The sequence below is a fragment of the Alosa pseudoharengus genome, unplaced genomic scaffold, assembly GCF_046254945.1.
Source record: "Alosa pseudoharengus isolate Yale_2024_CS ecotype anadromous, Long Island Sound unplaced genomic scaffold, YU_APseudo_1.1 YU_APseudo_1.1_scf_13, whole genome shotgun sequence".
Classification (NCBI taxonomy): Eukaryota; Metazoa; Chordata; class Actinopteri; order Clupeiformes; family Clupeidae; genus Alosa; species Alosa pseudoharengus.
The window spans coordinates 4,082,498-4,096,180 of record NW_027468598.1 but is presented as its reverse complement, the minus strand read 5'-3'; the positions used below and the strand labels follow the sequence as shown (position 1 = coordinate 4,096,180).

Below are 13,683 nucleotides of genomic sequence, written 5' to 3'. Positions count from 1 at the left end.
GAAGCCTAGGAAGAACAGTACAGTGCATTTTCATGCACTGTAATAAGAAGAAGCCTAGGAAGAACAGTACAGTGCATTTTCATGCACTGTAATAAGAAGAAGCCTAGGAAGAACAGTACAGTGCATTTTCATGCACTGTAACTAGAAAAGCATTTCCTGAAGGAAATACAGTGCATGAAAATGCAAAAATATGATGAGTTCATATGGTTAAATTATTTGCTTGGTAGATAAGGTTTACTATAGTTGGAATGACTGAACAGTTAAATAGGTTGATAATTGAAATGGTTAAATTATTTAGGCAGATAGTTGACGATAACTAACAGTTGGAATGGCTCCAATGTTTGCTAGCAGTTATGCTAACTATGTTAACAAAGATAATAATGTTAACCAAGTAACCATGCTAACTAGCATGCTAACAATGTTAAAATGTTAACTATGCTAACCATATGACTTAGCTAACCTAGCTAATCATTGTTATTAGTTATGATAACTATGTTAATTAGCATGCTAACATGCTAATTATATTAACCATGTGACTTAGCTAACTTCACTAAACATTTTTAACAGTTATGCTAACTAGCATGCTAACATGCTAACATGCTAACTATGCTAACCATGTGACTTAGCTAACTTAGCTAATTATTTTTAGCAGTTTTGCAAAAAATGCTAACTAGCATGCTAAAATGTTAGCATGCTAACTATGTTAACCATGTGACTTAGCTAACTTAGCTAATCATTTTTAGCAGTTTTGCAAAAAATGCTAACTAGCATGCTAACATGTTAGCATGCTAACTATGCTAACCATGTGACTTAGCTAACTTAGCTAATCATTTTTAGCAGTTTTGCTAAAAATGCTAACTAGCATGCTAACATGCTAACATGCTAGCATGCTAACTATGTTAACCATGCTAACTAGCTACAGTGGGTAGGAGTCATAGTTGATGACAAGTAACAGTTACAATGGCTAAACAGTTAAAAAGTTCAGTAGTTTAAAGGGTTAAATTGTTTAACAGTGAAATATTGTAGTGAGGACTTTTATTTTGAAACAGTTTTTGACAGAGGAAGCAGTTGAACAGGATGTGTAGTCTTAATAGGGCCAGTTTGTATGCTTAAAGCCTGAGACTGGCAGTTAATGCAGCTGGCCCGAACACCTGCCATAGGATTCTAATTGCTTAACGGCTCTATTGTGATGTCATCAGTCCATGTTAAGTCTATGGGGAAATTTTGAACAGTTTTTAATTAATAGTTTAAAAAGTATAAAAGTTACAAAGCTGAAAAATACAAAGCACCCATGTCCTAAGTAAGACCTACGTAACATAGTTTGAATGAAGTTTCTACGTTAAACGGTTGAAGCTGCATTAAGTGCGTTAGAAGAAGACGAATAAGAAGCCTAGGAAGAACAGTACAGTGCATTTTCATGCACTGTAATAAGAAGCCTAGGAAGAACAGTACAGTGCATTTTCATGCACTGTAATAAGAAGCCTAGGAAGAACAGTACAGTGCATTTTCATGCACTGTAAAAAGCCTTGGAATAACAGTACAGTGCATTTTCATGCACTGTAATAATAATAATAAGAAGAAGAAGAAGAAGAAGAAGAAGCCTAGGAAGAACAGTAGAGTGCATTTTCATGCACTCTAATAAAATGCCTTGGAATAACAGTACAGTGCATTTTCATGCACTGTAATAAGAAGAAGAAGAAGCCTAGGAAGAACAGTAGAGTGCATTTTCATGCACTCTAATAAGAAGACTTGGAAGAACAATATAGTGCATTTTCATGCACTATAATAATAATAATAAGAAGAAGCCTAGGAAGAACAGTAGAGTGCATTTTCATGCACTCTAATAAGAAGAAGCCTAGGAAGAACAGTAGAGTGCATTTTCATGCACTCTAAAAATAGTAATTAGATTACTTTACTTTCCTGCAAGCAGCCTGCGTTACTGCGTTACTAAACCGTGATTTTGTCATAGGCAGTAAAATAATTTGGGATTTTGCCATATGGATTTTGTGAGACTAACTCATGACAATGATGTAGGCTATAGCTGCATGATATAGATGTAAACAAACACACGTGTGCAAGACATGGAGTGCAGGAGAGAGCGAACATGGAGCATTTAATTCATTGCAGTTCAGACATTACGAAAAAAACATTAACGCTGTACACTCTTCGTGGGAAGAAACATGTTGTCTACAGCGAAAAATTCCACCTCAAATCTGAGCAAGCACCTAGCAAGCCGGCACAGAAATGTGAAACTCATTGAGACACCCCCAGATCCCGACATGACGGCTTCAGCAACAGGTGAAAATAGAGGACGTTGCGGGTTCCCTGTAGCCTACTGGCCCGTTATAACAGAAGCCAGGGCATTATAATATTCTGGCTGCATTCACTGTGATTTGGAAAATATAATGTGGTAATTGCATTAATGGGGCTGGTGAGTGTTGAAGTCTTCAATAATTCGTTTCCCTTAAACCAGCGTTTCTCTACTGGTTCGCGGAGACATGCCAGGTGGGGCGCGAAAAACAGGAGTTTTTTTTAATTTATTTTTTTATCTGTAGCCTAGGCCCAGGTAGCACCCGATGCGCAATGGACGCACTGTGTTATTCATAGGGAAGCGCTCATGTCAAGGCAGCGTGAGCGCATGTTTGAATCTGCAAGCACGTTCACTAATGAACATTTCTTAAAGCTGGCCTATCTTTGCGATATATTTGGAAAGCTCAATGAGTTAAATATCCAGTTACAAGGCAAAGACAATCACCTACCTCACCTAGCAGATAAGATTACTGCATTCACCAAAAAACTTGAGGTATGGGACAGGCGCCTCGATCGCAACAGTATGCCTTTGAGAATCTGAATGAAATCGCTGAAACGTCTGCTTCGGGAGCCACTCTTGTGATCCCATGTATTAAACAGTAGGCCTACATCACATCCCTGCAAAGTTTATTTTAAAAATATTTCCCAACCAGCAGTGCTCAGTATGACTGGATTATGGATCCATTGAATGCAGCATGTTGGTATTTCATTGAATATATTGTACAATGCTGTAAAATATTGGCTTATGCTTCCTAATATGTTGCTGGAAAACAGAAATATGTGTGTTTAATTTAAAATGGCACATTATGTATTTATTTATTATTATATCTGCAGCACCAGCTGATTTTAACTCTGCTGAAGAGGATATATTTAGAACTTGTCATTATTTCAATACATTTGACAATTTTAAGCTTGACCTACCACTTTCTTAGAGCAATGAAGGACAGATGGGGCTCGAAAAGGCCCCCCTGATCAAAGTAGGGAATGAAAGGAAAAGTTTGGGAACCACTGCCTTAAACTAAGCATTTACATGAAGCACAGTAGCCTATGCCGATTGAAACACATTCCACTCAGATAGGTGCTACCAGGCTCATATAGGCTATCACTTTTAATTGCAAACAGAAAATGTCTAGCTAGCTGTTTATACCAACTTATTATCATGACTATTGCTAATATAGTGCCAAATGTGGAGTTTGTGGACTAGCCATAGGCTTATATTTGAATTGAGCTGATCATTATGAGAGTTGTATAGATGCTCTTAAAGTGACAGCGCACCATTTATAAATGAGTTAAACTGCATCAAATTAGTAGTATTTCTTAAGAAATATTTTAAACTGACAGTTCTGCTTTGGGCACCATCACCATTTATTTACATCTATTCGAATGAAGGAGTATACACACCAAAAAGTTAAGATTGAAACTAATAAAACCAAGTTTTAAAAAAGCGTATTCAGGTTGTGTATAGCTAGTGTGTTTTTGTAAAGTAACTAAGTACAGTAAATAGTAAAGTAACTAATTACTTTTGAAAATAAGTAATCAGTAAAGTAACTAGATTACTTTCTTGGATAAGTAATCAGTAATCAGTAACTAATTACTTTTTCCAAGTAACTTGACCAACACTGATGGGAAGAGAGCGCGTCTTTTTCAGACAGACAGCGCAATTCCTATTATACCAGCTGGCCGATCGGACAAACTATATGGCGCCTCAAAATTAAAGAAACGCCGACTCCATTCATTCCGAAAGTCCACCGCACAGCAACGTGCGTGTTCACATTTTTAGTGACAACCGCCAAACTTGCTTGCTTGCCTTACACATCTAAGTTTTCCGACTATTTTTCTTACCTTCTTTTTTCCGCTGTGGATGTTATTGAGCTTGTAGAAGTTTTAGCTCTTAGGTTTCTGAACATCTCGCACTGCCATCGCCCGATGTCATTTCTGAGTCATATCACTCCATAATCTGTCTCTCTTTTAAATGCCTATTCCCTGAATGGTAGGCTACAATTACTATGTGTTTTTTTATATAATATTGAAACAAAATAACCCAGGAAGTCTCATCTACGAGATGTTTACAGAGACTGTTTTGCGAGACAGAGACTGAGTTTGCTGCTGAAATTCTGGGGATAGGCTACAACATAGCCAATGTAGGACTTTAGCCTTTTAATATATTTGCTGCATTGGATCAGTCTTTCTAGAACAGGCAAGAGCTTTCTAGCCTCACGTCAGCAGCGGCTCATCACCCATATACATTAAAACAACCAGCAGATGGTGGGTGGGTGCGGCTTTGAAAATTGGTCCAAAAACGTTGGTGCGGATGGATGGCGGATGGATAAGTTTTGCTATGCAGTCACGGTTGAAATAATAGCCCATCCGCGCATCTCTAGTGTGTGTGCCTCTCACTCTCTCGCTCAGAGGGGAGGGGGAGGCTGAGGGGTCGATCAAGCATGGATTCTAAACTCTGTGGTGGATAGGATCTACAATTAGGTGTTAATAATATTACCACGCTAGGTCGAAGTACTCCCAAGTGCTATTGCGCCACACATTGTAGTTCTCCTGTTTATTCGCTTGGAAAATCGCCACGTTTCATGTTGTGTGACCTTACACATTTTTATCAACCACTCGTGCAACTGTATTTAAGTAGGGAAAACGTGGATGCATTTGATTACCGCATTGTCTGATGCATTCAGTTTAAAGGTATTGGTGGAACATTTTTTTGTTGGCTTTAGCCAAACCTTTCACTAGCCCTAGCCACTTTGTGCCTTGTTCACGTTAGCACGCCATTCATTTCGCCGTTCATTTAGCACGCCATTTAACACTTCTGCAATAATGTGCATGCACGCATGGTGTGAGGAGATATTGCTGTCAAAACTGCCCATGTTTAACTGGCCTGATGGTACCTGTATTTTGTCCTGCATTTTTGCTATAGAGACTTACTATCGCCTTTTGATTTTAGCATGTGAACTTAAGTAGATATCTGGACAACTCATTGGAATTTATGATATAGGCCTACATAAAAATGGTTATTCCTTCATATTTTGTTGCTTTTTCTGGTTAATTTCTTAATGTTAAATGGACACATATACTGTAGCAATTTTGAATGAATATCACACCCATATGATTTTATTTACTACTCTTGTGGTTCCCTCCAACTTTTTAATGTTATTTGGCATGATTTATATTTCACAGACATTTGATTTCCCACTGCCTACTCCTTTGAGGGTGTTTGAGATGGTGGTGGTACCAGATCAGGAATACCCACTTGTTTGCATTGGAGTAACCAAGGGTAACAGTCCAGACCAGCCTGTTCAACTAAACACCATCAACCTCAACTCTAATACTTCCTGGTTTACTGGCACAGGTCTAGGTAACAATCATAGTAGATTCTCTCACTCTACGAAGACAGAGTTTGTTGATGTCATGTCCACAATGGTATTTCTATGTGTGTGCGTGTGTGTGGTTCTGAAATTCACAGAGGCCTGCTGTGCAGATACAGTGCAAGTTATCCAGCTGGACATAAGCACACTACTTGTGCTCATTGATAGTAAGTTTTCTTGTTTCTGATCGTGACTGTTAATACTGATGTAATAGTAGGAAGCAGCTACAGTACACATTACTGCAGAAGTCAGTGAAAAACTGCAGGTGTCTTGTGTGTTTGTGCTTTGGTGCTATCTGTGAAGGGCTGTACTGGAATGAAGTACTCCAAAACTGTGAGAATAGGCTACCTGGTAACGTGACAATACTACCATATACCATGAGTGAACCGCTAAATGAATAAATGTAAATGTTAAATGTTTAAATGTTTAACCCTTTAAAGGCACCCTTTAAATACACTGTCAAAATTAACACGTTAATCACTGCGATTCATTTTGAAATACATAACACGTTACAAAATAGTAATGCAATTAATGCATTGTGTTTACCTATTTCCTTTGTGATGGGCTGATGTCATGTACCGGAAGCTGCAAAACCTGAAGCCGCAAGCCTGAGAGTTTATTTTACTGTCCATGGAGTTAGCTGAAGATAGAGAGGAACCGCGAGGAGCTTGTAGGCGAAAAGTTTCAGTTTAAAAAGTTGCCTGATGTAAGCACACTGATCAGTGCTGCCGCTACCACCACACGCATCACGCACTGTGCGTAGGGCACCAAGACACAGAGGAGGGACATAAATATAATAGAGTACCGAAGTGTGACGTTTTGTTTCCATGACGGTATAATCACAGGATCTAAACAAACTTTCGAAGTGGCTTAAATAGCATCGAATGTAGACATGTGGCATCATTTCTAGCTAACAAATTGTTTTAAACATAGGCTATAGCCATTTAAACATGTTTTACCTGCTAGGCAGCAGCTTAGCCACATAAGACGGATTCCCTGGCAGGTGTAATAGAAAGAAACAAAATTCCAGTGGATATTGCACGTCTTCTCAAAGACTGGCGGCTGTTAAGAGTGATGTTTTTTGCCAAAAAAATTAAACCAAAACAGGTCTGTAAATTTAAGGATTTTAACCACATGCTGTGATGTTACATGCAGGTCTCTTTTATGGAGAAAAAAAGGTGGAGGTGTAAAAAAATATACTGACATCTTAGAAACGTTGTAAAATTATTGAAATAGATTAAACTACTCAACTATTTAACTGTTCAGCCATTTCAACTGTCAGTTGTTACCAACTGTTTCCTCTGCCCAAAACTGTTTTCAAATAAAAGTTTGTTTTGGATTTTATGTTCATATATGTTTTGCATTTTCATGCACTAGTAATTTCCTTGAAATTAATTTTCTTGTTAATTTTGTGATATATGTTGTATTTAATATGCCATTTAAGAAGCTTGTCTTTAGGGAGAATTTACTTTTTAATCATGATTAATCTAATTTAGATGAATTCATTTTAAAATATGAGATTAATCAGTTAAAAATGTTTCGTTTGACAGCCCTATTTTTTACCTTAAAGGAACACGCCACCCAAAATCAGTAGTAATATATGTTCTTACCTTAACTTTCACGAGTTGAGTCATACCTCTCCCGCGCCGGTAGGTGCACTCAAACGCTCTGTCGCGCGGCGCGAATGTGTTAGCATGTTGCTATGCTAGCGGGCTCTGCCGTGGCCGTAGAGAGAGGAACATAGCAGTAATCAAACACCTCCACGTTTTCCCTACTTAAATACAGTTGCACGAGTAGTTGATAAAAATGTGTACGTCACACAACATGAAACGTGGAGATTTTCCAAGCGAATAAACAGGAGAACTACAATGTGTGGCGCAATAGCACTTGGGAGTACTTCGACCTAGCGTGGTAATATTATTAACACCTAATTGTAGATCCTATCCACCACAGAGTTTAGAATCCATGCTGGATCGACCCTCAGCCTCTCCCTCCCCTCTGAGCGAGAGAAAGGCACACACACTAGAGATGCACTGATGGGCTATTATTTCAACCATAACTGCATAGCAAAACTTATCATCCATCAGCCATCCATCAGCACCAAAGTTTTTGGACCAATTTTCAAAACCGCACCCGCCCACCATCCGCTGGTTGTTTTAATGTAGGCTATATGGGTGATGCAGCGCTGCTGACGTGAGGCTAGAAAGCCCTTGCCTGTTCTAGAAAGACTGATCTAATGCAGCAAATATATTAAAAGGCTAAAGTCGTACATTGGCTATGTTGTAGCCTATCCCCAGAATATCAGCAGCAAACTCAGTCTCTGTCGCGCAAAACAGTCTCCAAATAAAACACACATCGGTCTGTTGCCTATTCTGCCAGCTTGTGACAATATATCGTCCAAAATGCTTGATTGCATTGCATTCTCCACATTTTTAGCTAAATTTTCATGTACCACATCAGCATTTTTGTTCAGTGAATCTTTTGTAAATTGCTTTACAATTACCGTCGGGCCCTTGTCAGCAGACTTCGGCTTGCCTCTTGCCACTATTCACTCCTTGTCTTCCGATGTCATTTCTGAGTCATCTACAGATGTTTACACACATTCACCTCCCTAAATAGAACCAACTTGACGTTGACTTCAACCTGTGTTATATCCTAGATGAGACTGCCTGGGTTATTTTGTTTAGATATTAGCCTATATATAAAACACATAATTGTAGCCTACCATTCAGGGAATAGGCATTTAAAAGAGAGACAGAGAGTGATATGACTCAGAAATGACATCGGGCGATGGCAGTGCGAGATGTTCAGAACGTAAGAGCTAAAACTTCTACAAACTCAATAACATTCACAGCGGAAAAAGAAGGTAAGAAAAAAAACTTTGTGTAAGGCAAGCAAGCAAGTTTGGCGGTTGTTACTAAAAATGTGAACATGCACGTTGCACTGTTGTGCGGTGGACTTTCAGAATGAATGGATATTTGTCCCATGGCCTGCTATAAAATGAATTGCGATGTCTGTCTGAAAAAGACGCGTGCAGTCAAAATGAATGGGAGTCTTCAGAACAGGCTTGTCAGTCAACCTGACATAACAGTGTGTAAAGTAGCCTATAATGTGAATGACTTGTTATTTTATCAAGGATTTCTTTCTTTTTGCAAAAAATAAAGTACAATAGGCATTAATTAGTAGGCCAGGAGCATGCTGAAATTATGTGGCAAATTGCGTTTTTTATTACAATGATAAAATTGTAAAAGGACGTGACCGAAGCTGAGGCAAGCCAGGCAATAGGCCTATAGGCCCGACGGTAATTGTAAAGCAATTTACAAAAGATTCACTGAACAAAAATGCTGATGTGGTACATGAAAATTTAGCTAAAAATGTGGAGAATGCAATGCAATCAAGCATTTTGGACTAGTGTTGTCACGATACCAAAAGTATGACTTCGATACGATACCTGCCATAAATATCACGATGCTCGATACTGAAATGATACTACGGCGAAATCCTAAGATATCTGGAAAAGAAAGGACTCATACCTCCTCCAAGTGTATTGAGTCATTTGTGTTGAATTCGGTGCACTTTTGTAGTGTGAAGGTCAATTCTGGGTTCTAACCTTCTAAACTTCCTACATAATTATTATTTTTTATAGTCAGTAAAATAGTAGGCCTACTTTGTGTGATTAAGTCCTTGTTATAGTTCATTTGTTGTGTTGTGTTTTGGCAATAACGTAGCATTAAATAGCCAAACTAGGCTAGATCAAGGTCAGTGTTGAAATTACTGCATGCAAATCACTGAATGCTATGCAGAGGGGCCTAATCTTTAGGCCATCTGATGTACAGTATAGGCTACCCTAGGCCTTCCCGTGTTCATGTGATTTCTTTGACAGTTGCAAAGGGAAAAATGTGAGGATAGTCTTCTTTGCGCCCAGTGTACAAGTACGACGTTCCAACCACTCATGTCTTCGTCAGATAGGCTTACACCATACCTGTTGCAATATATCTGTGTGCATTACATTACGTCTATTTCTTTGATAACATGATTTACTACCACGTAACAATAAGCCGCTATTATTATTAGGACTCAACACGCTTTGATGGTATGCTGTGGGCTTTAATTAGCGCCTTTCGGGTAGCCTATCCTACATCTGGGCAATAATTATTGAACAAATTGCAGTCTACATGCCATGACAAATATTACCAGTAGTACTGACCGAACATAAAATATTTTGTTTGGTAGGGTTGGTAATGTTATTCTGGCGTGAACATTGCGCTTTCATCACGTTAGCACCCTATGATTACAGCTCGTTATGTCTCGTCAAAATGAATACAGCTCGTTATGTCTCGTCAAAATTCATTGATGAAGGAAGGTTCGCTTTACTCGTTTCACTTTCACAAAACAGAAGAGAAGAACTTGGCACTAACCATGTAGTTGTGTTTTCTATAGCATATTTGTTAACCTGTCGTTCTTTGAACTTTGAATGTTGGGATATGTCTGCGAGGTGTTTAGCCAAGTTCCATGCGTAGCATACTGCTTTTAAATGACTTTGAAACATATTTTACAAACGGGCCTCTGTGTACCTGATGGCTTGCCTTCACTATTCGCGATGTATCCGAAATAGTTCCAGATTTCACATCACCTTTTGTTTTATCCACAAGGCCGAGGACTGTCAGCAAAGAACTATGTTGACGTTGCTGCGCACTCACTCACTCAGAGCTGCCTGCTTGACACGCCCACTTGCCTAGATGCGTGTGCGTGCAAGGAGCAGTGAGAGCAGCAGTTCACACAGACCGTTATTATTTTAATAAAGTATCGATTCTAAAAACGTCGGAAATCGTATCGTTTTTTGCGTGAAGGCATCGTGATACCTTTTTAGTATCGATACACCGTGCAACACTATTTTGGACGATATATTGTCACAAGCTGGCAGAATAGGCAACAGGCCGATGTGCGTTTTATTTGGAGACTGTTTTGCGCGACAGAGACTGAGTTTGCTGCTGATATTCTGGGGATAGGCCTAGCCAATGTACGAATTTAGCCTTTTAATATATTTGCTGCATTAGATCAGTCTTTCTAGAACAGGCAAGGGCTTTCTAGCCTCACGTCAGCAGCGCTGCATCACCCATATAGCCTACATTAAAACAACCAACGGATGGTGGGCGGTGCGGTTTTGAAAATTGGTCAACAAACTTTGGTGCTGATGGATGATAAGTTTTGCTATGCAGTTATGGTTGAAATAATAGCCCATCAGCGCATCTCTAGTGTGTGTGCCTCTCTCTCGCTTAGAGGGGAGGGAGAGGCTGAGGGTCGATCCAGCATGGATTCTAAACTCTGTGGTGGATAGGATCTACAATTAGGTGTTAATAATATTACCACGCTAGGTCAAAGTACTCCCAAGTGCTATTGCGCCACACATTGTAGTTCTCCTGTTTATTCGCTTGGAAAATCGCCACGTTTCATGTTGTGTGACGTACACATTTTTATCAACTACTCGTGCAACTGTATTTAAGTAGGGAAAACGTGGAGGTGTTTGATTACTGCTATGTTCCTCTCTACGGCCACGGCAGAGCCCGCTAGCATAGCAACATGCTAACACATTCGCGCCGCGCGACAGAGCATTTGAGTGCACCTACCGGCGCGGGAGAGGTATGACTCAACTCGTGAAAGTTAAGGTAAGAACATATATTACTACTGATTTTGGGTGGCGTGTTCCTTTAACTTAATGTTTCCAAAATCATTTTGATGGCACATAACCTCATAACATGATGAACAGCACTTCTGCCATTGTCTGAGCGGCCCTCTATGCGATTACTGACCTAGCAACTTTCTGTGTTCGGGTAGAACCCTGAGGGCAAATCTTATTTAGTGCTGCTTTAACTGTACCTCTCTTGACAGGCTCGGCTTATTTTGTGAACCTGGAAGGCTCTGTGAGGAGTCAGAGGAGGTTACAGTCTGAGGTGTCCTTTCACTTGAGTGTGGAAGCAATTGGTAAGATTAAGCATCAACATCCTCTAACTTTCCTTGATATTCTCTAACATGTTTATCTCTTAATGTCTATCTGAACTTTGTAGTGTTAGTGCAAACAATAATTAATCAGTCACAGTCTATCAGCCTTCATTCTCTCTTGCTCTGTGGCTTAGTGTACTTTGAAGGTACTTTGCTGGCCTTGTGGCGGCATGGCTGGCAGCGGAGAGGAGAGAACTTTTCTGAGATTCTTCAGGAGACCACAGACCGTAGGAGGACCTATCGCCTTGTTGGGTCAGACAAGTATGTGTGTGCATATTGAATACACACAGTAATGATAACTAAGCAACAAGTCCGCTGATGCACTTGAAAAAAAGTTGCTAAATGTACATTGCACAAAACATTTGAATTGTTTGAAGTAACTTTGGTTAAATACTTTCCCCCCTTAGAATGGTTGTGTTGGAAACAAGACCTACCGAGGACCACTCTGGTCACTGCAACCTGTATATTCTGGAAATTGCTGAGCGCTTCATTCCCGTACCTTGAGGTGTTTGTTGCATACAAGTGGAATCATGGAGGAATCTCCCTCATGTTGAACTTTTACATAAACTGGGATATTATAATAATCTCACTGAACTATATACACCCAAGGGACTGAACACATCTGCTGCCTTAAGGATCCCCCACGAACCACGTGTACCATCTTTGTCTAGTGTCAACCAAAGTATAGTAATGTATGGAGTATCCTATGATATATGTCTCCCTGTGCACTCTTACTAACATGCAGCTGTAAGAGGCAATGAAGGGACTTGTTCTGGCTAGTATGTACTTGGACTGCTTCTGGTGGATATCTGAATTTATCTGGAGTTGGAGAGGTTGTTTATCAGTGAGGAGACGCTGAGTTTTTGTGGTACCACAGGAAGAAAAAGACACATCCTATGCCCTCGGAAATGCCCACAAGAACACTATAAACATTTCCATCTTCATGCAGTAATTGGCTAGATGGAAACATTTTGCCTCAAATGTTTGAAGGCAATGCCCCACTACAAGTTAAACCTCATCAATACCATCTACAGTACTTGTCCAGAAATTCTACCAACTGTCATGACCAGTACTATTTTCATGAAGCCCTGATAGTTCCTCTCTGTATTTACACCAGTCACTGTGCAATGTTCATTTTTCCAAGACCTCTACTATATAACCAGTGTTGAGCCTCTTCATGTAGCAGTGTCATACCAGCCAAACAGGAACCGTAGGATATGAAAACTACTCCTACATTGGTTACTACACTGAGGGGCAGATGTATGCACATTTGTAAGTGCAGCATAAACAGTGACTTCACTAGTCTGCAGAAACCATACACTCTTAAAACAAATGTGTTGAAAACAACACAACTTGCGTTGTTTTTAATACATATCTGTGTCCAGATAGGGACAACACAGTTTGTGTTGTTTCCTTTTTATATTTGTTACACAATATGTGTTGAAATAACATAACTTGCGTTGAAAACAACACAACTTGCATCTCTGTGTCCAGATAGGGACAACATATTCGTTTTAAGAGTGTACACTGTGCCTCTTAATTTGCTGAACAGTAACTACTCCACTTAAAACATACTTAAAAAATTTGTGCAGATATCACAAACAAATATCAAAAGTCAGGCACAGGTAAGTGGATGACTTGCTGAAGTGAAAGTAGTCATTACTTTCTTGTCATTAATAGGCAAAGAAAATTGAACGTTGCTTTTGACATGACACAAATAAACAAATCTGATGCTCTGAATACTGATTCCATTCTTTCTGAAAGTTTATCCTATCCACCTTATTCCTGAAACTGTTAGTATTCGATTTTCTACTCTCTTCCAGTTTTCATCTTCCAAGTTCTGACCGGTCCATTCTGTTTACAGTACTGAATAAACACACGTTGACTTGTTGGTAGCGTATATATTTCTTATTAAAGGTAATATCATCAGTATAAGTATTACTGTGGTATATCATCTTGATGATGATACCCACATTGCTTTTAAAGCCTGCTGAAGATTTGG

At 39.4% G+C, this 13,683-nt stretch overlaps 1 protein-coding gene across 1 annotated transcript in view; it reads left to right on the top strand.

Annotated features, from left to right (window-relative positions):
• map4k1 (mitogen-activated protein kinase kinase kinase kinase 1) overlaps window positions 1-13,421 on the top strand; it is a 58,762-nt gene extending 45,341 nt beyond the window's left edge. Inside the window, exons 28-32 of the mRNA XM_076281844.1 lie at window positions 5,494-5,671; window positions 5,780-5,848; window positions 11,571-11,663; window positions 11,816-11,942; window positions 12,089-13,421. Of these exons, the coding sequence (XP_076137959.1) occupies window positions 5,494-5,671; window positions 5,780-5,848; window positions 11,571-11,663; window positions 11,816-11,942; window positions 12,089-12,185 (564 nt within the window). The 3' untranslated portion in view covers window positions 12,186-13,421. The remainder of the gene's footprint in view (window positions 1-5,493; window positions 5,672-5,779; window positions 5,849-11,570; window positions 11,664-11,815; window positions 11,943-12,088) is intronic.
• Window positions 13,422-13,683: the final 262 nt, after the last annotated feature.